At 39.5% G+C, this 25,479-nt stretch overlaps 1 protein-coding gene across 3 annotated transcripts in view; it reads left to right on the top strand.

Annotated features, from left to right (window-relative positions):
* Nucleotides 1-5,021: 5,021 nt before the first annotated feature.
* edn3b (endothelin 3b) overlaps nucleotides 5,022-25,479 on the top strand; it is a 79,067-nt gene continuing 58,609 nt past the window's right edge. For 2 of the 3 annotated variants that reach the window (XR_009826679.1, XM_062052229.1), the window contains exons 1-2: nucleotides 5,727-6,173; nucleotides 6,242-6,455. Coding sequence is in view for 2 of the 3 variants with exons in the window: in XM_062052229.1 (XP_061908213.1) it covers nucleotides 6,122-6,173; nucleotides 6,242-6,455 (266 nt within the window). In the remaining variant the exon portion in view is untranslated. Of the gene's footprint in view, nucleotides 5,049-5,726; nucleotides 6,174-6,241; nucleotides 6,456-25,479 lie in introns of those variants that run through there. The other variant, XM_062052230.1, reaches the window with a different exon arrangement.

Genomic DNA, 25,479 nt, shown 5'->3' with positions numbered 1-25,479 from the left:
TTGTACCATTAGAACACTGGAGTGATAGTTGCTGGAAAAGGGCCTCTATACACCTATGTAGATATTGCACCAAAAACCAGACATTTGCAGCTAGAATAGTCATTTACCACATTAGCAATGTATAGAGTGTATATCTTTAAAGTTAAGACTAGTTTAAAGTTATCTTCATTGAAAAGTGCAGTGCTTTTCCTTCAAAAATAAGGACATTTCAATGTGACCCCAAACTTTTGAACGGTAGTGTATATACACAGCCCGGCCAAATTTTTTTTAACCCAATGCGGCCCCCGAGTCAAAAAGTTTGGGGACCCCTGGTCTTACCCAAGGACACAACGGCCGTAACTAGGATGCTGGAAGCTTGAATCAAACCTGGAACCCTCAAGTTGCTGGCACGGCCGCTTTACGCCACGCCGTCTATTTTTTTGGATATATACTGTGGTTTTAATTTTATTATTTGCCAAAATGAATGCGTTAATGCGGATTAATCCATTATTGTTATTATTATAAATAGACACTTTAATGCAATTGAAAGAATGAGTCAAAGTCCCTGAAACGTCTCTTGCAACGCATTTCGGGAAATTTGTCCAATAATGTTATCATAGCCCTCGGGCTGGGTATTGAAAAGGACTTCACAATACGATACATATCACAGTTTATAATACAGCATTGCGGTATTTTGATGTGGCGACATATTGCAATGTATTGCAATATTCTACGATCTACATAGTTCACCGATACATTAAAAAATGCAGCTTAAAATACAAATTGTATACATGTACACTAGATCAAGGGTTTTTATCCTTTTTGACCTGTGAGCCCAACTTTTCCGCTACATAGGGCCCCGGGTCCCACTCAAATATTAACACAGAATTCGAAATATCAGTCTTGATTTTAATCATATTCAATAATTACACCTAATCTACTTACAGTTTACAACCTTGTAAAATTATATGAAACTGTGTGTTAATCAGAAACATTATTATCAATTTAACACATAAACATTAGGCTTAGGTCAGGCTGATTAGAAAAATAAGTACTAACCAAATGTACTGCATAAGAGGGGAATCAACAATAAGAACATTAATTTACATACAATTATGTTGTACTAAAATAGACCAACTAAATTAATAATAAATAAGTTTCATAAATAAACTGTCAATCAAATTAAAGTGCAAATGAAAATACTGTCCAAAAATATTAAATTGCTTTGTTAAATAAAACCCATATCTTATTTTTGATTTCTGTTTAGGCCTACTACGCTACTGTATATTAATGTTGGTCATTACGTGGTACTTGTTACGTGTGTACAGGGGAAGAAGACGGCACAGACAGCAGTGACGTCGTTTTAGCTCTGTTATTATATATATATATATATATACACAATAGAAGGGAGTGTGACTAATCCAGAATATGTGTGGTGTGCGACTATGTGTGTAAATTAACTGAGGAGTGTTACCAGTAGTGTTAAGCGAGAGGCGGAAGTCCAAGAGGGGCAAGGCTGGCTCGGAAGTTCGTGAGCAGGAGTGAGGTCGAGGGAAGGAGGGAGGCGTCAAAGTCCGTGTGCAGGCGGGAGGTCGAGCAGCTAGAGAACCAGAGGGGAACACAGGGAGACGAGACACGCATCTTGTAACGCGGGAACGGAGGAATGCTGCTGGAAGGCGACAAGGGGGACACGAGACCAATCAACACGGAGGGGGAGAAACACAGAGAGAGAGAGTGTGCATATAGCTTGGATAATTTTGGCTTACTCTACGGATATGCGGATTAATCCATCATTGTTATTATTATAAATAGACACTTTAATGCAATTGAAAGAATGAGTCAAAATCCCTGAAACGTCTCTTGCAACGCATTTCGGGAAATTTGTCCAAGTAAGGTTATCCTTGCCCTCGGGGCTGGGTATTGAAAAGGACTTCACAATACGATACATATCACAGTTTACTCTACAGGAACAGGTCACTACGTTCTGGCACAGGATAGCAGGTTGCGCTGGCTTAAGAAGGCAGCGACAGGTGTGTAGATTGCTGATTGGCGATGGAATGCAGCCGCATGCTGAAGCTGGAGTGGCGCTTTTGGAGATGCGCCCAGATGACTGCGCACTGGGGTGCGCTCGGGCCGTGACAGTACTTGGTGAAAAAAGTTCGAGAAACCACTGGCCTAGAATGTGCTTTTATATTGCCAAACGGTGGTGCAGATTATAGACAGGTTAGAGTACATGTTGTGGAATAAATGAGTGTCTCCATAGTGACAAAAAAACCCTTCATTTAAATAGTGCAGTCTGCACCACTTTTGCACTTGCTATCAATTGCACACGCGGTTTTGGTAGAGCCCCCACCCCAACACGCCCACTTAATAACACGCACTCTCTTCGTAGATTCGGACCGAAGTTTACCGTGGAATGTTTTTTCAAGATTCCATTGTAAAAATGTAAGAAGAGAACCACAGCCCATGCAGTATGGTGCATCACGCCATGCCGTGAGGTCAATCAAATTGTCCAGTCCCAAACATAACAAAAACAGGAAAACCCGCAGGGTTGAGCACCTCTAAAGTTGTGGAATTTGAAATGGAAAAACCTGCTTCATGAGTTGCACAATAACTTGGAGGTGTGTTTCAGTGTAAATCTCACAAGACATCAGCTTAGTGCAGGATTGTCCAAAAAGATGCGAAAGGTTCAATAAAAAAGCAAATACGTGTAAAGTAACGGAAAAAAGTTGAAATATTGACGCTTAAAACTGCATAATGTGTTTTTTTTAAGCCGGTACGACACATAGCTTCCTGCTCCTCAAGAACGAAGCCGATAACCGACGAACTTGCAGATATCTATTATGTTTTAAATGTAAATTTAAATGTAGTTTGTGCACACCTTTCTGTGAGACTTCCTTTGGGGCAGCTGGCTTTCAGGCGTCTTCGTAGGCTTTCAAAACACCCTCGTAGTGATGCTGGCATTTCATGTGGCTTAAAATGCTTGATGTGCTGAAGCGTGTTGTGTTTTCCTCCGAGCGGTTTGCATTTGGTGCAAATAGCACGGAGAATGTCTTCCTTTGAAACAATTAAACAGTGAAGACATCCCAAATGATTGATGCCATGTTTGTTTACAAAGAGCTCAGGGGACGAAAAGGAGCAACTTGATTTGCTCACCCTAATCCACCTCATTAATTGTACCGTATTTTTTGGACTATAAGTCGCAGTTTTTTTCATAGTTTTACCGGGAGTGCGACTTATACTCAGGAGCGACTTGTGTGTGAAATTATTAACACATTACCGTAAAATATCAAACAATATTATTTAGCTCATTCACGTAAGAGACTAGACGTATAAGATTTCATCGGATTTAGTGATTAGGAGTGACAGATTGTTTGGTAAACGTATAGCATGTTCTATATGTTATAGTTATTTGAATGACTCTTACCATAATATATTACGTTAACATACCAGGCACGTTCTCAGTTGGTTATTTATGCCTCATATAACGTACACTTATTCAGCCTGTTGTTCACTATTCTTTATTTATTTGAAATTGCCTTTCAAATGTCTATTCTTGGTGTTGGGTTTTATCAAATAAATTTTCCCATAAAATGCGACTTATACTCCAGTGCGACTTATGTATGTTTTTTTCCTTCTTTATTATGCATTTTCGGCCGGTGCGACTTATACGCCGGTATTTAATTTAATTTTCTTAATCTGTTGGAGCTATTTTGTTACTAAATTTATCGGCCCAGAAATCATTTGTTCAATATTTATCATTATCTTTTTTTTTTCTTTTTTTTTTTACAATTGGAAGCTGATTTATAAGGCCCTATTCGTCACGGTTTACCTGACACATGAACCATGACAAATTGGGGCGTGGTGCACCATTTACTTTGGGGTGACGGGGGCACAATCCACTGTAGCTGCCAGATGGCAGTAGAGTGTCGAATATCTTAAAATGTGTTTTGCGGCGATTCCAACTTTGGCCACCGCGTCAGTTGTTATCATTTTCAGCAGCCAATCTTGGCACTTTTATTCGGGCTATGGGCCATGCAATAACATTCCACCTTTTTATTGGGTTTTGTTGTTTTTGGAGTAATTACATGTGATTTTTTTTTTTTTAACTCTCTCCTTTTTAAAATACCCGGATGTTACTGAGTCTGTGGTGGTGATTCTGACTTTTTCCTCATACACACACACGCACTCACACACAAGACCCATCCGGGTATGGGGCTATATGGTAGTAAATAAATAGATAGTGCTGCTAGGATCCTGATGAGAGTGCGGAAATATGACCACATCACACAAACTCTCAAATCCCTTCACTGGCTTCCTGTTCCACTCAGGATTGAATTCAAAATCTCCTTACTAACTCACCAGTGCCTCCATGGAAATGCCCCCGTCTACCTTAAAGAACTGCTCACCCCCAAATCCTCCACACGACAGCTCCGCTCCAAACAGGCTAACCTCCTCCAACCTCCAAGGACAAAGCTACGAACTATGGGAGATCGGGCTTTCTGGTCCGCTGCTCCCAGTCTGTGGAACGCTCTCCCTGACCACCTGAGGGCACCTCAGACTGTGGATGCTTTTAAAAAAGGCTTAAAAACCCATCTTTTTAAAAAAGCCTTTTTATAGATTTTTATAGATATGCATGCTGGTTGTAGCTATTGGGCTGTTTCTAATTTTATGTTTTATTTATTTTTATTATCTTTTATTATTATTATTTTTATTACTATTTTCTTTTTTTTAACACTGTGGCACTTTGAGGTTGTTTGCTCAACGTAAAGTGCTTTTTACAAATAAAATCTATTATTATTATTATGAATCCCTTCCTTATGTTGTATTGGCTTTGAAAATTAAATATACGCATCAGAATCCTTAGATTTTTCATTGTGCGGCCCTCAGTGGAAAAAGTTTGGACAATGGCAGGCTTGCTTTCTCATGCAATTAGGAATGCGGTCGCTTTGACACACGTGCATCTCTGTCCAGGCTGCTCAGTACAAAAAGACAATATTAAGCGTAAAGTCAGGAGAACGGAATGTACTCTGCAGAGTCAGCCCCGCGGTACGTCGTCAAATGAACAGGTGAGTACACATACTATTGCCTAATTATACCTTCAAAGAAATGACATGTAATTATTGTTACTTAAATACTACTAAAAAAGGCACAGGTATAAACTGTGCCTGTTCCTCTTCATGGTGCTAAAATGCCCGCTATTGCACTAAAGAGGCAGCACCTCATCTTCGCATGGTGGATCTTTTCTGGATCTTTGCTTCAGCCTGTTTTCCACATTGCACACAGAGTGGCCTAAGGCTATTATGACTCGAGCACAGGTAACAATTATAATAATAAAAAACAAAAACCCCCTCATTCTGGTGGTATAGCTCGGTTGGTAGAGTGGCCGTGCCAGCAACTTGAGGGTTGCAGGTTCGATCCCCGCTTCCGCCTTCCTAGTCACTGCCGTTGTGTCCTTGGGCAAGACACTTTAGCCACCTGCTCCCAGTGCCACCCACACTGGTTTAAATATAAGTTAGATATTGGGTTTCACAATGTAAAGCGCTTTGAGTCACTTGAGAAAAAGCGCTATATGAATATAATTCACTTCACATTCTATAGCTAGACTAATTTGTAGCATGTTCGAATATTATAAGGCTCACGCTACAGCATGCAGTGATTATATATCTCTCTTTCTAAACTAAAGATAAGTACTATCCCTGTCGTGCATCCGCAGCGGCAGGTCAAATGGAGCGGTCCGTCTCACACACACATTTGTCGGAGGGGGTGGGAGAAGGGGGAGGTTTGGGAGTACCCAAGACTCTCCAAAGCCCGTCTAGGTTTAATTTGTTTTTTTTTTTTTTTAGAGGGCGGGCTGGAGCTTGGCTCTCGACTGCACACGGTGCTTTGCAGAGGGAGTGTAGCAGGGCGAGCACTTTTGATGTCATCTCCAGCAGCGCTGCACGCGGGGATGTACGGCATGAAGGCACAAAAATGAACGGAGCAGCGGGGATGAACACATTTTTCTGACACCCGGATCTGCGACATGGACATCAGTGGATTTTGATTCTCTACGCAAGCGGATTAATATGACCGTATCGCCACGTTGTCAACAGGCTCTCCTTCGATTTGGGAATATTTAACACAAGCGAGGGTATTTCCCATGCAGGCGAGAATCATGCTCTGCAAAATCTTTGCATTGATTGTCTTACAAGGTCAGTCACACGAGCCATACCTTTGCCAGTTTTCTTTCCCTAATAACATATTTCCTGTGCACTAAAAGGTGTGTGGAGGTGTGAGGCGTGGGTCATATCCGAGGTCAAGCCCGGAGGTGTCTCAGGCCCCGGCACGGAGTTGACCTCCGGTGGAGTCGCGGCTCTTAACAATGAGGCGTCGGAACCAAAGTCCAGATCTAAGCGCTGCACCTGTTATTCCTACAAGGATAAGGAGTGCATCTATTACTGTCATTTGGACATCATCTGGATCAATACGCCTGAGTAAGACATGCTTTGGTCATTCCTTATCTGATGCCTTTTCAAACAGCCATCTGCCCTCTCAAGTAGACAAACAACTTTACGTAACATCCCTCCTAAATATAGTTGTTACTGATACTTGGTACAGTTGCTTTCTGCTGACGACTTTGACATTTTAGAAATTTTCCGGCTTGCAAAAAGTCGTTACGTATACTGCTCATATATATATAAGGGAACACATGCGAGAGTAATTAAGTGACATCTTGGGCAAACTTTGGATGAAAGCAACTTTTTGTTTGTTCATTTTTGGTGAATGACCACAACTACACAAGAAAGTTACAAAAGACTAACCAGTTAGTTTAGGAAAACTACAGCTAGGACAAATTGTTTGCCCATAATATGTAAAACGGGTGATTAAAAAAAAAATACGCCACCCGATATTTCAAAAATGAAAAACCATAGAAAACCTAGCTTGAACACGTGTTGAGCAAAACTTTTGAGTATTTATTTCATGCAACATAAAGACGATATAGTCGGGAACCTTTTTGTCTGAGATTGCCATGAAAGCCAAATATTTCAAAATGTATTTCATTGAGAGCCATATAATATTTTTTTTAACACTGAATATAACTAAATGCGTGTATTTTTAAGTGAGACCAAGATTTTTTAGAGTTTAATACGTCTCTTATTCTTTTTAATAACATTGTTATTCTGAAGCTAACCAATGATAAATAAAATACTTCTTACCGTTAATACGACTTCTTGAAAACGGATGGATGGATTAAAATGCATGAGAATGTTTTTTATTTTGAACGTTATTTTTAACACCGTGATTACCAGCGGAATTATCCATTACTTATCGTGTTAAGCAATGTCAGCTAAGATTTATCTGAGAGCCAATGCAGTCATCAAAAGAGCCACATCTGGCTCGAGAGCCATAGGTTCCCTACCCCTGATATATAAATTCCTCCCAAACGCGCCCCAGGATGTCGCGATCCACCATGTTGATTGCTGCTGTTATTCCATCTTTCATGTCAGGACTCTTTCCTTTACACAAGCAGCCAGTCTCTTTTAAACAATTTAACCCACCATCGAATGCTCCCACCATGGGGTGGATCAATGCCAAATTCTGTTCTAAAAGCACGCAAATGCCATTTGTTTTGGCAAACTTCAGCACACAAAATGCCTTCTGTCGAGGAGTCGCCATTTTGAGGGTAGATAAACACGCGGTCTTCCGACACTTGAACGGCGCCGAAAGGATTCCATGACCACAACGGTGAAATGGTAAAACTTGGATAACTCCTGTATCAAATGACCATTGAGTCGGTCTATTACAGGGGTCACCAACGCGGTGCCCGCGGGCACCAGGTAGCCCGTAAGGACCAGATGAGTAGCCCGCTGGCCTGTTCTAAAAATAGCTCAAATAGCAGCACTTACCAGTGAGCTGCCTCTATTTTTTAAATTGTATTTATTTACTAGCAAGCTGGTCTCGCTTTGCTCAACATTTTTAATTCTAAGAGAGACAAAACTCAAATAGAATTTGAAAATCCAAGAAAATATTTTAAAGACTTGGTCTTCACTTGTTTAAATAAATTCATTAATTTTTTTACTTTGCTTTTTATAACTTTCAAAAAGACAGTTTTAAAGAAAAAATGCTTAAAAATGATTTTAGGATTTTTAAACACATATACCTTTTTACCTTTTAAATTCCTTCCTCTTCTTTCCTGACAATTTAAATCAATGTTCAAGTAAATTTTTTTTTTTTTATTGTAAAGAACAATAAATACATTTTAATTAAATTCTTTATTTTAGCTTCTGTTTTTTCGAAAAATAATTTTTGTGAAATATTTCTTCAAACTTATTATGATTAAAATTCAAAAAAATTATTCTGGCAAATCTAGAAAATCTGTAGAATCAAATTTAAATCTTATTTCAAAGTCTTTTGAATTTATTTAAAAATTTTTGTTGTGGAAAATCTAGAAGAAATAATGATTTGTCTTTGTTAGAAATATAACTTGGTCCAATTTGTTATATATTCTAACAAACTGCAGATTGGATTTTAACCTATTTAAAACATGTCATCAAAATTCTAAAATTAATCTTAATCAGGAAAAATTACTAATGATGTTCCATAAATTATTATTTTTAATTTTTTCAAAAAGATTCGAATTAGCTAGTTTTTCTCTTCTTCTTTTCGGTTGAATTTTGAATTTCAAAGAGTCAAAATTGAAGATAAACTATGTTTGAAAATTTAATTGTAATTTTTTCGTGTTTTCTCATCCTTTAAACCGTTCAATTAAGTGTAAATATTTATTAATTATTAATAATAACATAGAGTTAAAGGTAAATTGAGCAAATTGGCTATTTCTGGCAATTTATTTAAGTGTGTATCAAACTGGTAGCCCTTCGCATTAATCAGTACCCAAGAAGTAGCCCTTGGTTTCGAAAAGGTTGGTGACCCCTGGTCTATTACAATGCTTTACAACTGAATACATGCGTGATGATTGTTTTTTTAATCACCCTGTGTTTTATTTTATTTTACTTCACATAAAGAATATTGGATGCTCGTTTTTAGGAAAATCAGTGAATGTTTTATTTACATGAATTCAGCTGTTTATCAAAATGTAAAAAAAAAAAAAAGGAAATTATGTTTTCATTTTTTTTTTATTTTCCTCCACAAAATAACATTTTCAACTTTCTTGTGTCAATTAGCTAAAATAAACCCATTCGCTTTAATTATAAATTAATAATTTCGACATTAATCAATTCACTTCAATTGGCCATGGGTATGAATAATTAGGCAGGGCTACCTTTTGTGGGGCGGTATAGCTCGGTTGGTATAGTGGCCGTACCGGCAACTTGACGGTTGCAGGTTCGATCCCCGCTTCCGCCATACTAGTCACTGCCGTTGTGTCCTTGGGCAAGACACTTCACCCACCTGATCCCCCAGTGCCACCCACACTGGTTTAAATGTAACTTAGATATTTTGTTTCACTATGTAAAAGTGCTTTGAGTCACTGGAGAAAAGCGCTATATAAATATAATTCACTTCACTTTGTCTAAATTGAGGTCTTCAGCAGAATTTTATTTTGAGACACCCTCTATTATTATTATTTTTTTTTTCTTCTTATCAATGTAAAACGATTATAACAATTTCTTATTCAAACATACATGTTTGTGCTAAAACAATCATGTGAAAGTATTTAGTCAATAATATATATATTTTTTTAGTGCTAAAAAAAACGAATTCAACATAATTAAAACATTTGCATTTCTTCCTGACACATCTCCGACCAGAATTTGATTTACACAACTCTTTACCCGCCCTGGACTAATTCTTCGCGCCCTGTAATTAGGGGGTTGAACTGTATATTTTGCTTGTGGTTACTAACACTACTTTTGCACTGACAAGTAAATGGTAAATGGTAAATGGTTATACTTGTATAGCGCTTTTCTACCTTTTTAAGGAACTCAAAGCGCTTTGACACTATTTCCACATTCACCCATTCACACACACATTCACACACTGATGGCGGGAGCTGCCATGCAAGGCGCTAACCAGGACACATCAGGAGCAAGGGTGAAGTGTCTTGCTCAAGGACACAACGGACATGACTAGGATGGTAGAAGGTGGGGATTGAACCAGTAACCCTCAGATTGCTGGCACGGCCACTCTCCCAACTTCGCCATGCCGTCCCCAAACAGCCATGTTTATGTATAGTATATGCCTCAATAGATTTAGTATACATGCAACTAATGTTGAACTAACACGTCATACCAAGTAGTTGACTGATACTGACAGAAAAGTTCATGTATGGTGGATATTCACAGAATTTCATTGCATATCTGACACACAAAATGTACTTACGAACATGCATGTTTATTAATAATAACAATAACTTGGATTTATATAGCGCCTTCCAAAAGGCCCAGGGACGTTTAACAGTATTTCAGTTATATATTGTATATGAATATGCACTATGTATAATAACAATCTAGTTATTGTATGCTTTGATGAACAGAATCTAACGTTAAACCAGCCGTATAACTCAGTGTCAGGGATTGAAATATGTACATTTAGACCGATTGCCCGAGTCACTTCCATGCCCTTGAGCAAAGCACTAACTGCTTCCTACAATCAAACTTCAGATATCTGTAAACTTACTCATACCTGTTACAATGCTGACACAAAAGAACACTCTACTCAGTCAGTGAGGATTCAGAACGACAATTGAACGCACAAAAAATGTCATTTGCGCAACTGTCTGACGTGCCTGCAAGGCAAACGTTCGAGCAAACCACACCAGGTGTAGGCCTGCGATGCTGCTCCCATTAGGCGCCAGGCCAGCTCATTTTTCAAGTGACTGCAAGCCCAGCAGAAACTCTTGGAAGTCAAAGTTTGACTCGAGGCAGGGGCAATGACGGCCAGAAAAACACTCTAACCTTTACGCCTTTCTCATGGTCCCCAATTTCTACTGGTGTTAATCTCCTGCCAGTTGAATTGTGACTGTCAGAATTACACTGTGAATATCCTACTGTTTTTTTTCTCTCAGCAATTTAATTATCCATCCATCCATTTTCTCCCGCTTATCCCTTTCGGGGGTTGCTGGATTCTATCTCAGCTGCATTCGGGCGGAAGGCGGAGTACACCCTGGACAAGTCGCCACCTCATCACAGGGCCAACACAGATAGACTACATTTACACTCACATTCACACACTAGGGCCAATCAAACTCCACACAGAAAGGTCCCGAGCGCAGGATCGAACCCAGGACCTTCGTATTGTGAGGCAGACGCACTAACCCCTCTTCCACCGTGCTGCCCCAATTTAGTTATGTATATCTAAAGACTGCAATTGCATTTAGTCCCTTATCGCTAATTACACAGACCAGGCTTATTCAACTGCCGGCCCCGAGGGCCAAAGTTGGTCCAGGAATGACACCATACCAGCCCCCGAGTTCAGTTCAAAACTTGGGAGACAAACATTTTTGCAGCAAACTCCTAAAAACCACAAGAGTGCTCCTTATGTCTAGAGGAACTTGGACCACTGTAAACACATTGGCAGATCCTTGCATTGACTTTTTAACCTTGCGAGCAAATGTAGAACACTGGGTTCCCAACTTGTGATTTACATAACTGGAGCCAGTTAGGCACCGCTTTAAGTCCTCTCCTTTTTTGGCAGTTACACATTTGTTTCGTAATGTGATTTTACAATATGTCACTAAGGTGTTGTAGCTTGTTTACTTTAGATGCAGTCAGTAGTCATTTGTTCAACTTCTTTAGTTATACTGGTAGTGTTACTCAAGGTTCCCTTTCAGGGCCTCTCTTTTACATAATTTGGGCTTGGTTCAAAAAACTTGTGAAAAACTAACATTTTGGCAGCAGATTCTTAAAAACGTGAGAGTCGCTGTCATAAAGATCTTTGGACTAGCTTTTTTGACAGAAGGTCCCTAAAAACAGCAGAGCGCTTCTGTAACTCTCCTGGAATACATTAAATAAACCCAAATCAAAAATCTACTTTAGAGGACACTGGTTCCTCAGAATATACAAAATAAGACTAAAACATCTGGCCCCCTGGTCCTTAACTTTCTGGAAAAGTGGCCCCCTGAACAATTTAGTTCACTTTTTCTGCAGGCGAGCTACTTTTCCATTGACCAAGTTGAAGGGATCTACCTCATTCATATATATATATAATTTATATTTATTTATTTATGAAAGAGACGTTTTTGTGAACAAGTTAAAGGTGTTTAGTGATAGTACAAGCATGTTTAACACATATAGATTCCTTTCTTTCATGAAGACAAGTTAATACGTTGGTGTATTACCTGATCCTGATGACTTGCATTGACTGGAATCAGACAGTAGTGCATTTTCAAAAGGAGGAGAAAAAAAAAGTCCTTCTTTCTGTCCAATACCACATGAAAGCGGTTGGTTTTTGGGCATCTTATTTGTCCCGGCTTCCATGCTCGTTTTTATACACTTTACAATAAATACATTGGCGGCAAACTCTGTAGCTTTCTGAGACTCTTATTTTGTCAGGATGAAGCAGCGCTTTTATTGTGGAGATAGGAACTATGCGGTCGGTGTTTAGAGTTTTGAGGGCAGGTACCGCGCGAGGGTCTGTTGAAATAAAAAGTGTTTCTCGCCTTCCTGTCGGTCTTTTTTCTTAATAATGAGCTCGCAGCAGCATCTCAGAAGACCCTCGGGTGCCGTGAATGTCAATCAAGTGACGAAAAAGACGTCTTGGTGAAGATTGATGATCGCACATTTTTAGGTCTATTTTTTTTTAGACTGATACACCTCCGCGATCGACTGGTAGCTCGCGATCGACGTAATGGGCACCCCTGGTTTAGTTGAATACCCCTGACAAAGACCTTAAAGGCCTAGTGAAACCCACTACTACCAACCACGCAGTCTGATAGTTTATATATCAATGATGAAATCTTAACATTGCAACACATGCCAATACGGCCGGGTTAACTTATAAAGTGCAATTTTAAATTTCCCGGGAAACTTCCGGTTGAAAACGTCTATGTATGATGACATTTGTGCGTGACGTCAATGGTTGAAGCGGAAGTATTCGGACACATTGTATCCCAATACAAACAGCTCTGTTTTCATCTCAAAATTCCACAGTATTCTGGACATCTGTGTTGGTGAATCTTTTGCAATTTGTTTAATGAACAATGGAGACTGCAAAGAAGAAAGCTGTAGGTGGGATTGGTGTATTAGCGGCTGGCTGCAGCAACACAACCAGGAGGACTTTGAGTTGGATAGCAGACGCGCTATCCGATGCTAGCCGCCGACCGCATCAATGATCGGGTGAAGTCCTTCGTCGCGCCGTCGATCGCTGGAATGCAGGTGAGCACGGGTGTTGATAAGCAGATGAGGGCTGGCGTAGGTGGATAGCTAATGTTTTTAGCATAGCTCTGTCGAGGTCCCGTAGCTAAGTTAGCTTCAATGGCGTCATTAGCAACAGCATTGCTAGGCTTCGTCCGGCAGTACAGCATTAACCGTGTGGTTACAGGTCCAGAGTTTGGTAGTATTGTTGATCTGTCTATCCTTCCAGTCAGGGGTTTATTTATTTTGTTTCTATCTGCATTTAAGCACGATGCTATCACGTTAGCTCTGTAGCCAAAGTGCTTCACCGATGTATTGTCGTGGAGATAAAAGTTACTGTGAATGTCCATTTCGCGTTCTCGACTCTCATTTTCAAGAGGATATAGTATCCGAGGTGGTTTAAAATACAAATCCGAGATCCACAATAGAAAAAGGAGAAAGTGTGGAATCCAATGAGCCCTTGTACCTAAGTTACGGTCAGAGCGAAAAAAGATACGTCCTACACTGCACTCTATTCCTTCACTCTCACGTTCCTCATCCACAAATCTTTCATCCTCGCTCAAATTAATGGGGGTAATCGTCGCTTTCTCGGTCCGAATCGCTCTCGCTGCTGGTGTAAACAATGGGGAAATGTGAGGAGCCCTTCAACCTGCGACGTCACGCTACTTCCGGTACAGGCAAGGCTTTTTTTTATCAGCGACCAAAAGTTGCGAACTTTATCGTCGATGTGTTTTACTAAATCCTTTCAGCAAAAATATGGTAATATCGCAAAATGATCAAGTATGACACATAGAATGGATCTGCTATCCCCGTTTAAATTTTAAAAAAATCATTTCAGTAGGCCTTTAACACACGGGTTCTCAATTACTTTTTTCCATGGGCCAGTATTTTTCTCAGCAGAGTCATTTCCCATTGAGACCAATAGACCCTCTCTTCTAAGATATATAGATGCAGCATGATTAATAAGACGTTGAACCATTCACAATGTTTGTAGGAATGCTGAACACACCTCAGTAACCAACAGGCAGGAAATGTCAAATTCCTAAACTCTCAAGCTGTTGAAATCCTACAGATCTGTGGTTTGGAGTTTGCCAGAAATAAGGGAAAAAAAACAGAGATGAGAAAATGTACAGCAAACAGCTTAAAGAAGACTGAGGTTGACAGGGAGTCAGCCAGTTTTCTTGTGATAACACACCATCAATAATTCTGACAGCTTTTGTTTCACGTGCTTTGGAGACCTTAAGGAGAACCGACTCTGTCTTTTCTTATTCCTAAAAAGGCTAAGTTGACCCAACCCTTGGCGTAAGACAAATAAAAACACCTTGTACAAGTTCTTCAAAAAGAAATGTAAGCGTAATGACGTGACGAGCCATTGCTCACATCCAGTGTCGTAAGAAGGGGGACACTTTGAAGACCGCGCGCTCCATAGGAAAAAGTGAAACCATGTGTTTTAGACATCGCCACACAGAAGCAACATGCAGGAGAAAACATTCGCCCTAACTGAACTTTCAAGCACAGGGAAACGGTGACCGGAAGTCGCAGTTAAATTGATCGCAAAGCTTTGTGTGATTGCGGTATTGATGTCATGTTTTAACAATTATGATATGTATGTATTATGAATGGAGAATTGTGTCCGTATAATACAGTACTTCACTCTTAGTTCACAAGAATGCTTCCTATGGGGACACCCTGCAGAGTCTTTATTTTTTTGTATTTTTATTTTTTTCATTTATTTATTTATTTCAGGCAATGACAAAAACGTACAAGTTGACAAAACATAATAATATAAATTAATATAGTGCATTATTGTCCAGTTTTGCCTGAAAGGGAGTGGGAAGAAGATAACTTATTTAATCCCACCCCCAGTTCTCCATTCAGTGATTATTCACATGAGTTTCACTCTCACTTTGTTCAAGGATTATAATACAGATGTTGTATCATAGTGGCATTACCACAGGTAACAATAATTATTACACTGTAACAATCATTTGTATCAACAATGTAGGAATAATGAATATACCAACAATGGTAATAGACATCATAGCAATAATGGTAATAGACAACATAGCAACAATGGTAATAGACATCATAGCAATAATGGTAATAGACAACATAGCATTAATGGTAAGGAAACATTGAGCACATGTTAACACTTTGAGACAGAGTACAGCAGCAGGTCAAATTAAAGACCCTCATCTCTATATTTGAACCAGACCCCATGTTTGTATAATAGTTTAAATCGAATAATAGTTTGGCATTGCTTGTGTTGTAAGTCCAGTTTGTTCCATAGTTTTACTCCGCATACAGACACACAAAAACGTTTACGAGTGGTTTGAGCTCTCGGCAATAAGAAATATCCAAAGCCTCTCAAGTTATGAGCTTGCACTCGTCTTATAAAAAAACGTTGTAGATTAGGTGGCAATAATTTGTTAAAAGCTTTATATGAGATTATTAATGTATTATATTTAACAAGGTCATCAAATTTGAGCAACTTTGATTGCATAAACAGATTATGAGTATGTTCTAAATAACCAACGTTGTGAATGATCCGTACTGCTCTTTTATGGAATATGATCAGAGGATGCATTGTGTTTTGGTAAGTATTCCCCCATACTTCAACACAGTATGTAAGGTATGGCAGTACCAAGGTGCAGTGTAGAGTACGGAGTGCATTTTCATTGAGGTATAGTTTTGCTTTGTTTATAATTGAGAGGCTTTTGGAGATTTTTGTTTTAATGTGTCTGACATGAGGTTTCCATGACAGTTTACTATCAATTATTACTCCCAAAAATGTATTCTCATTTACGATTTCAATTTGGGTACCATCAATACTTATTTTCTGTTCAGACGTTATGTTGCGATTTCCAAACATTACTATCTTAGTTTTATTTATATTCAAAGATAATTTATTTGTGTCCATCCATTTTTTTTTTACTATGTTTAGTTCTGTGTTTACTGTATTTATGAGCTCATTATAGGCATCACTACTGTAGAATAAATTTGTGTCGTCTGCAAAAAGTATAAATTTCAGTATTTTGGATGTATTAAACATACCATTAATATATACATTAAACAGTTTTGGCCCCAACACGGACCCTTGGGGGACACCACAAGCAATGCCAAGAGTATCAGATAAAAATTGACCCATTTTAACAACTGTACCCTCCCTGTTAAATAACTTTTTAACCAGTCACCAGCCAGCCCCCTAATTCCATATCTTCCCATTTTATCTAGTAGAATTGAATGATTAATGGTATCAAATGCTTTCTTTAGGTCAATAAAAATACCAACTGCATATCTTTTATGCTCCAGTGCATTAGTAATTTCATCAATAGATTCAGTTATTGCCATTGAAGTTGTTCTTTTGGACCTAAAGCCATACTGACCGTCATTGATTATATGATGCTTCTCAAGAAAAGATTCAAGTCGAGAGTTAAATAGTTTCTCTAAGATTTTTGAGAACTGAGGCAAAAGAGAGATTGGTCTGTAATTGGTGAAAGCGTGTTTGCTGTCACTTTTGAAGAGCGGAGTTACTTTAGCGATTTTCATTTGACTTGGAAAGCAGCCAGTCTGGAATGATAAATTACATATATAAGTTAATGGTTTTACAATATTCAGGATAACCTTTTGAACCAATATCATGTTGATATCATGGCACTATCATGGCATTTAATGTGTTTTATGGAATTACCAAACACTGGCAAAAGTCGATCGTGGAGGGTGTGTCGGTCGATCACCAGCCAGGCATTAAAAAAATAGACCTCAAAATTAGCGATCATCAATCTTCACTATGACGTCACTTTTGTCACTTGATTGACATTCACGGCACCCGAGGGTCTTGTCAGATGACGCTGACTGCTGCGAGCTCATTATTAAGAAAAAAATGACAGACAGGAAGGCGAGAAACACTTTTTATTTCAATAGATTCTCGCGCCGTTCCTGCCGTCAAAACTCTAAAGACCGACTGCACAGTTCCTGTCTTCAGAATAAAAGCGCTGCTTCATCCTGCCTGCGCTAACAACATAAGAGTCTCAGAAAGCTGGCGTGCACAAGCTCGCAAGCTACGGAGTTTGCTGCCAATGTATTTCTTGTAAAGTGTATAAAAATGAGTATGGAAGCTGGACAAATAAGATGCCAAAAACCAACCATTTTCATGTGGTATTGGACAGAAAGAAGTTTTTTTTTCTCTCCTCCATCTGAAAATGCAGACGTTATCAGCCCTACTGTCTGATTCCAATCAATGCAAGTCATCAGAATCAGGTAATACACCAACTTATAGTTTTGTCTTCATGAAAGAAAATAATCTATATGTGTTAAACATGCTTGTATTATCATAAAACACATTTAACTTGTTAACAAAAATGTATCCATAAATAAATAAATATAAAATATGTATTTGAATGAGGTAGATCCCCTCGACTTGGTCAATTCAAAAGTAGCTCACCTGCAGAAAAAGTGTGGCCACCCCTGAAGTAGATGGTATACTGTTCAATCAATCAATTAATCAATGTTTACTTATACAACCCTAAATCACGAGTGTCTCAAAGGGCTGCACAAGCCACAACGACATCCTCGGCTCGGATCCAAGAAAAAACTCAACCCAATGGGATGTCAATGAGAAACCTTGGAGGGGACCGCAGATGTGGGAACATCTGGGAACATCCGCCCCCCCCCCCCCGCCCCCCGCCCCTACGCGACCGGTGCAATGGACATCGAGTGGATCTAGCATAATATTGTGAGAGTCCAGTCCATAGTGGAACTAACATAATAGTGTGAGTCGAGTCCGTAGTGGATCTAACATAATAGTGGGAGTCCAGTCCGTAGTGGGGCCAGCAGGAGATCATCTCGAGCGGAGACAGGTCAGCAGCTCAGAGACGTCCCCAACTGATGCACAGATGAGTGGTTCACCCTGGGTCCCGACTTTGGACAGCTAGCGCTTCATCTGTGGTCACCTAATACTGTTGACTACGGGCCCTATTGTCCCATGTGCTTCGGTAGAAAAAGCGGAGCGATTGTGCGGATTTTGGTTGCGCACAAATTTTGCCCTTAACTTAAGCCTGTCAGTGCGCACTTTCATCGGAGATACACACTCTGGGTGGAGCAACCATAACATGTGGGCGTTCCTTGTCAAATCTGGCCTTGGCTTATTCTCTCATCAACTTAACGGGGTCATATTATGATTTTTTTTTGTACAAAAAACACTTCCTTGTGGTCTACATAACATGTAATGGTGGTTCTTTGGTCCAAAATGTTGCATAGATTGTTTTACAGACCATCTTCTAACCCCTTTCTGACAGTCTTTTCAGGATACGCCGTTTTTTTGGCGGTCTTATTTGTGTGCCTCCACTTCGGCTGCATCTTCTCCCCGTCATCTTTGTTGTTGTTTTTAGCGCTTCCATATGGAGTCTACTAGTGTTGTCCCAATACCAATATTTTGGTACCGGTGCCAAAATTATTTCGATACTTTTCGGTACTTTTCTAAATAAAGGGGACCAAGAAAAATTGCATCATTTGCTTTATTTTAAAGGCCTACTGAAACCCACTACTACCGACCACGCAGTCTGATAGTTTATATATCAATGATGAAATCTTAACATTGCAACACATGCCAATACAGCCGGGTTAACTTATAAAGTGCAATTTGAAATTTCCCGCTAAACTTCCGGTTGGAAACGTCTATGTATGACGACATATGCACATGACGTCACGACGGCAACGGAAGTTTTCGTACCCAATGTGTCACCATACAAACTGCTCTGTTTTCATCGAACAATTCCACAGTATTCTGGACATCTGTGTTGGTGAATATTTTGCAATTTGTTTAATGAACAACGGAGACTGCAAATAAGAAAGTTGTAGGTGCGATCGGTGTATTAGCGGCAGACTACAGCAACACAATCAGGAGGTTGTGTTGTGTTTGAGTTGGATAGAAGACGCACTACCGTGAGTACAGCTTTGGCTTCCAAACATTTGATCGCTTGCCCGTACGTGCGTGTCGCTATGTGCATGTCACGTACGTAACTTTGGGGAAATATATGTTTCTTGCCGACCGATGGCGGCCGGGGTGTCGTCGAAAGCTACAACGCCCGCCACCGCTCCGTAGTTAGCTTCAATTGTTAAGCTTCGCCAAGCTGGAAATCATTAACCGTGTATTTACATGTTCATGGTTTAATAGTATTGTTGATCTTCTGTCTATCCTTCCAGTCAGGGTTTTTTAAAATGTTGTTTCTATCTGCATGTGAGCCTGATGCTATCACGTTAGCTCCGTAGCTACGTTAGCTTCAATTGTTAAGCTTCGCCAAGCTGGAAATTATTAACCGTGTATTTACATGTTCGTGGTTTAATAGTATTGTTGATCTTCTGTCTATCCTTCCAGTCAGGGTTTTTTAAAATTTTGTTTCTATCTGCATTTGAGCCCGATGCTATCACGTTAGCTCCGTAGCTAAAGTGCGTCAACGATGTATTGTCGTGTATATAAAAGTCACTGTGAATGTCCATTTCGCGTTCTCGACTCTCATTTTCAAGAGGATATAGTATCCGAGGTGGTTTAAAATACAAATCCGTGATCCACAATAGAAAAAGGAGAGAGTGTGGAATCCGATGAACCCTTGTACCTAAGTTACGGTCAGAGCGAAAAAAGATACACCCTGCACTGCCTCTCTAGTCCTTCACTCTAACGTTCCTCATCCACAAATCTTTCATCCTCGCTCAAATTAATGGGGTAATCGTCGCTTTCTCGGTCCGAATCTCTCTCGCTCCATTGTAAACAACGGGGAATTGTGAGGAATCCTTCCTCCTGTGACGTCACGCTACTTAGGCAAGGCTTTTTTTTTTATCGGCGACCAAAAGTTGCGAACTTTATCGTTGTTGTTCTATACTAAATCCTTTCAGCAAAAATATGGCAATATCGTGAAATGATCAAGTATGACACATAGAATGGATCTGCTATCCCCTTAATAGTTTTAAGCCAAATACCTCTCGTCTGCTACTGAAGGGAGCAAACTGGATGTGTAATATCCTCATTGAAAGATGACCTTGAACCAACTACACTGAAGGACCAAACAAACATGCTCGCATAAATATTTAGCTTATTGCAGCCACAGACAGCAGAACACGTGTATTGTTTTGGCAACTGTGGTGAAACTACCGAGTCAAAATTTAATTAAATTATCCCCTCAACTTCCCCCAAAATGGATTAACTCGCTGGAATAAAAAAGACAATATAACATACATCCATAAACGTGGACACATGTGAAAAAGTGCAATATATTTATCTGTACATTAATCTATTTATTTATTTATATATACTGATATATATTTATTTATTTTATATATATATTTATATATTATTTATATATATTTATTTATTTATATATGCACCTTATTGCTTTTTTATCTTGCACTACCATGAGCTTATGTAACGAAATTTCGTTGTTATCTGTGCTGTAAAGTTCAAATTTGAATGACAATAAAAAGGAAGTCTAAGTCTAAGTCCAAGTCTAAAACTGGCGTGTGAAGTCACGATTTACCTTTCTCTTTTATAGAGCGCATCAACCCGGGAACACAAAAACAAAAAATAATCGGACTAGACAAAGTGCGTCTCTTAACAGCTCAATACAGAATGCATACTTTTGTTTCTGAATACGGGATGATTCTGTGTTTCAAGGGACATTTGGAAACCCTATTTAAGTTGCATTTATGGTAGCGGCGCCATCCTCACGTTCATATTTCGCTATAAGATGCTATTTTAAACTTGTGCGCCAATGATAAGAAAGTTTGTCCCTGCAATACTAACTAATTACCTCAGTTTTATCTAAAGTTCCATCGAGGTTTGTTTTGAAGCAAAAGTGGGCGCAGAGCATATCGTTATATTGTAAGCGGAGGATGCATGCGCATGTACGAGCCAGTCTGCCCCACAACAAGAGGATAGCAAAAAAGAAGGCGCTTAGTGGTTACAGCCTTAGACTACAATGGCGGACTCGTGCATAGTTTTTCAGGTAAAACTTTACCATACATGGAGATAGAACTTATATCTGTCAGTGGACCTTATATGGAAGCGCTAGAAACTACAACATGGCTGACGGGGAGAAGACACAGTCGAAGTGGAGGCACGTAAATAAGACCGCCCACAAAACAGCACATCAGAAAGGGTCTGGAAAACAAAACCAATACAACATTTAGACCAAAGAACCACCATTACATGTTATGTAGACCGCAAGGAAGTGTTTTAAATGTAAAAAATATATCATAGTATGATCCCTTTAATGCATTTGGACCATGCTTACTGACCTATGTGACTATTTAATAGAAACTACATTTATAATTGAGTGTTTATCAATTGATTAGATTGATTCTTCGACAGTTAACATAAAACACACACAAACACACACAGCTATCAAGCCCCTCTGACGCGTCACGGCATAACTAAACAGAACTCTTAATATTATAGATAACATCAGGTTTGAACTTTGTTTCACTTTATAAAAAGTGAAACAAAGTTGAATCCACGGCTTATTATTAGCACTCAGCCAGGAAGAAGAAGCTGTTGTCACGTGCATACACACACTTACATCACCATGGCGACACATGTTCACGTCAATTGATATAATTTTTTAAAAAACATTTGTTCATAAAATTTTTTTTTACACAGTTACCAGAAATACAATAAAATACAAATCAAATGTTCTCCCCCCCCTGCCCCAAATCTGGAAACCTTGGGAAAAGCATTACGAACAAAACTGCGGATCTGTGGATATCGAAAATGTGATTATTGAGGAGTGAAAATGTATCACAAAGGTGCTGGAAATGTATACATCTTAATGTTGTTGATCCTCAGACTTGATCATCCTAAAAAGCATGATAAGGGAGGGAAAGTATGATTAGCAGTGATGGGTGCAAGACTAGATATAGTCTGCAAGCCAAAATTGCGCTTAAACTGAACCAGGTTCTAAAAAAAAGGATCACGAACAAAACTGGGATATCTAAAAAAGATAATATTAAGGATTAAAATGTATCACAAAGTTGCTGGAAAGAGGCAAAAATGTTGGCAATGTATAAATCTTTATAGTAGTTGAGCCCCAGACTTGACTCGAGGCAATTTAGCAGCAGAATTTATAGGAAATATTTCACTTCTCCCCAAGTTCAAATTGTAACCAGACACATGCTCAGGAGTAGAACAATAAGCAGATGACTAGAGGGACACAAATAGATATCTGGCGGAGTTGATTAGCTAATAGTTTACCAGCTTTATCGACATGTTCAAAGAACCATAGAGAATTGGTTCAGTAAGACGGTCTGTTGCAAGGATATCAAGTTACTTACAAGTGTCAAGGGTTTGGGAGGCACAGTTCAAGTTATCTAACGGAGATACACTATATTGCCAAAAGTATTTGGCCACCTATCCAAATGATGAGAATCATGTGTCCTAATCACTTGGCCTGGTGTATACAATCAAGCACTTTGGAGACTGTTTCTACAAACATTTGTGAAAGAATAGGCCGCTCTCAGTGATTTGGGGCGGCGTGGCGTAGTGGGTAGAGCGCCAGTGTCAGAAACCTGAGGGTTGCAGGTTCGCTCCCCGCCTCTTACCATGCCGTTGTGTCCTTGGGCAGGACACTTCACCCTTGCCCCCGGTGCCGCTCACACCGGTGAATGAATGTTGAATGAATGATAGGTGGTGGTCGGAGGGGCCGTAGGCGCAAATTGGCAGCCACGCTTCCGTCAGTCTACCCCAGGGCAGCTGTGGCTACGAAAGTAGCTTACCACCACCAGGTGTGAATGAATGATGGGTTTTTAACATGTAAAGCGACTTTGGGTACTTAGAAAAGCGCTATATAAATCCCAGGTATTATTATTATTATTATTATTATTATTATTTCCAGCGTGGAACTGTCATAGGATGCCACCTGTGCAACAAATCCAGTCGTGAAATTTCCTCGCTCCTAAATATTCCAAAGTCAACTTTGTTATAAGAAAAGTGAAGAGTTTGGGAACAACAGCAACTCAGCCACCAAGTGGTAGGCCACGTAAACTGACAGAGAGGGGTCAGCGGATGCTGAAGCGCATAGTGCAAAGACTTTCTGCACAGTCAGTTGCTACAGAGCTCCAAAATTCATGTGACCTTCCAATTAGCCCACGTACAGTACGCAGAGAGCTTCACGGAATGGGCTTCCATGGCCGAACAGCCGCATCTAAGCCATACATCACCAAGTCCAATGCAAAGAGTGGGATGCAGTGGTGTAAAGCACGTCGCCACTGGACTCTAGAGCAGTGGAGACGCCTTCTCTGGAGTGATTAATCACACTTTTCCATCTGGCAATCTGATGGACCATTCCGGGTTTGGAGGTTGCCAGGAGAACGCTACATTTCGGACTGCATTGTGCTGAGTGTGAAATTTGGTGGAGGAGGAATTATGCTGTGGGGTTGTTTTTCAGGAGTTGGGCTTGGCCCGTTAGTTCCAGTGAAAGGAACTTTGAATGCTCCAGGGCACCAAAACATTTTGGACAATTCCATGGGATGGCACTTCAAGTTCATATGTGAGTCAAGGCAGGTGGCCAAATACTTTTGGCAAAATAGTGCATGTGTTGTGTCAAACTACTACATTTTTTTCTCTTCCTGATTTTTTCTCATAACTTGTACAGGCTATTATCTCCCCCCTAATGTATGCCTTTCGCGCCTCCAATGGTACATAGGCCGACATCCCGGGAGTCTTGTTCAAGAGCACAAAAACAATCTATTTGACGCCCAACACAAAGTCCACATTTAAAAGTAATTGTCTATTTAGACACCATGGCGCACGTGGGATTTACAGGTTTTTAAAGAGTAAATCCATTGAAATTGGAGCATGATCAGAGATAACAATTGTGTCATATTTGTATATAGATATGGATGAAAGTAATTTATTATAAACTAGAAAGTAGTCAATGTGGGTGAAAGTGTGATAGACATTCTGGAAGGATTAAAAAAACGCCAGACATCTGAAAGAGAACATTACCTTCATGAAAGACTGGATTACCTTAGCAGACTTTGAAGGAGGGCAAGGTTTGGTTGATGACGGATCAAGCTGGGGATCGAGCCAAACAGTTTAAGTCTCCTCCTAGTATTAAATAGTGCATTGAAAAGTCAGGGGGATTAAGAAAATATGTTTGAAAAAGGTGTCATCACCATAGTTGGGAGCATAAACAATTACAAGGGCTACTGGGGTGTAGGGAATCTAGCCTGTGACAAAAACAAACCTCCCATTGGGATCATTGGGATGGCTTAACCACATGGTCCCAGGCACACCAGTCATCAATCAAGACCTTTGAGTGTCTTTATAACCGCACCTTGAAAGTTCTAGACAAGAAGAGTATACGATATCATCATTGCCAAATTTTAACCAAATACAATATTTTATGTTTTACCAATTTTATTTTGTCACACACAGTCAAACTGGTTTTTAAATGCTTGCATAACTCTGCTCCCCAATTGCTCTGCAAGGCAATTACAAGACTGCAAAGTGGTACCAGATCTACCACCCGAGCAGTGTCAAAAGGCAACTGTTGTGTTCCATTCCGTAGAACATCTTTTGCCCAGACTGCCTTTTCAATAAAAGGACCACAACTATGGAAAGTATACTTGCACTTGTCACTTTCAAAAAACAAACAAAATTATGGCTAGTTGAGCAACAATCGTGTTCTCATATTTAGTTTTTACTCATTTTTACTAATTGGTTTTTATCTAGTCTGCACTTTGTCTGTGTTATTATTATTATTATTGGCTTTTATCTAGTCTGCACTTTGTATTATTACTATTATCATTATTATCAACTCATTCTATTTTTTGTTTTCCCATTTTAATGATGTTGGATCTGTGTTGTTGTTGTTGTTTGGGACAAGTGTTGTAAATTAGCTTTGGCTACAAACACTGTGATGCATGCATCGGATAACTGTTTCAGATGTCTATGTTTTTGTATCTGTCCCTATTTCAAATAAACCTCTATAATAATAATAATCAGAATGACTATTCGAGTGCACAAAAGGAACATATTTGTGTAGCAATATAGCAACCCCCCTCGATTTGCCCGGAAATAAAGAGTGGTAGTCCTGTCTTATCCATCCTCTCCTCAGCCTCAAGTTATCAGACGTTTTAAAATGAGTCTCCTGCAAGAAGATTACCTGGGCGTCCAGATGACAGCGATGATGTAATATCTTTTTTTTTCCTTCTTCGT

This window comes from Entelurus aequoreus, linkage group LG07 (assembly GCF_033978785.1).
Source record: "Entelurus aequoreus isolate RoL-2023_Sb linkage group LG07, RoL_Eaeq_v1.1, whole genome shotgun sequence".
Classification (NCBI taxonomy): Eukaryota; Metazoa; Chordata; class Actinopteri; order Syngnathiformes; family Syngnathidae; genus Entelurus; species Entelurus aequoreus.
This window is presented reverse-complemented; position numbering and strand designations above follow the sequence as displayed.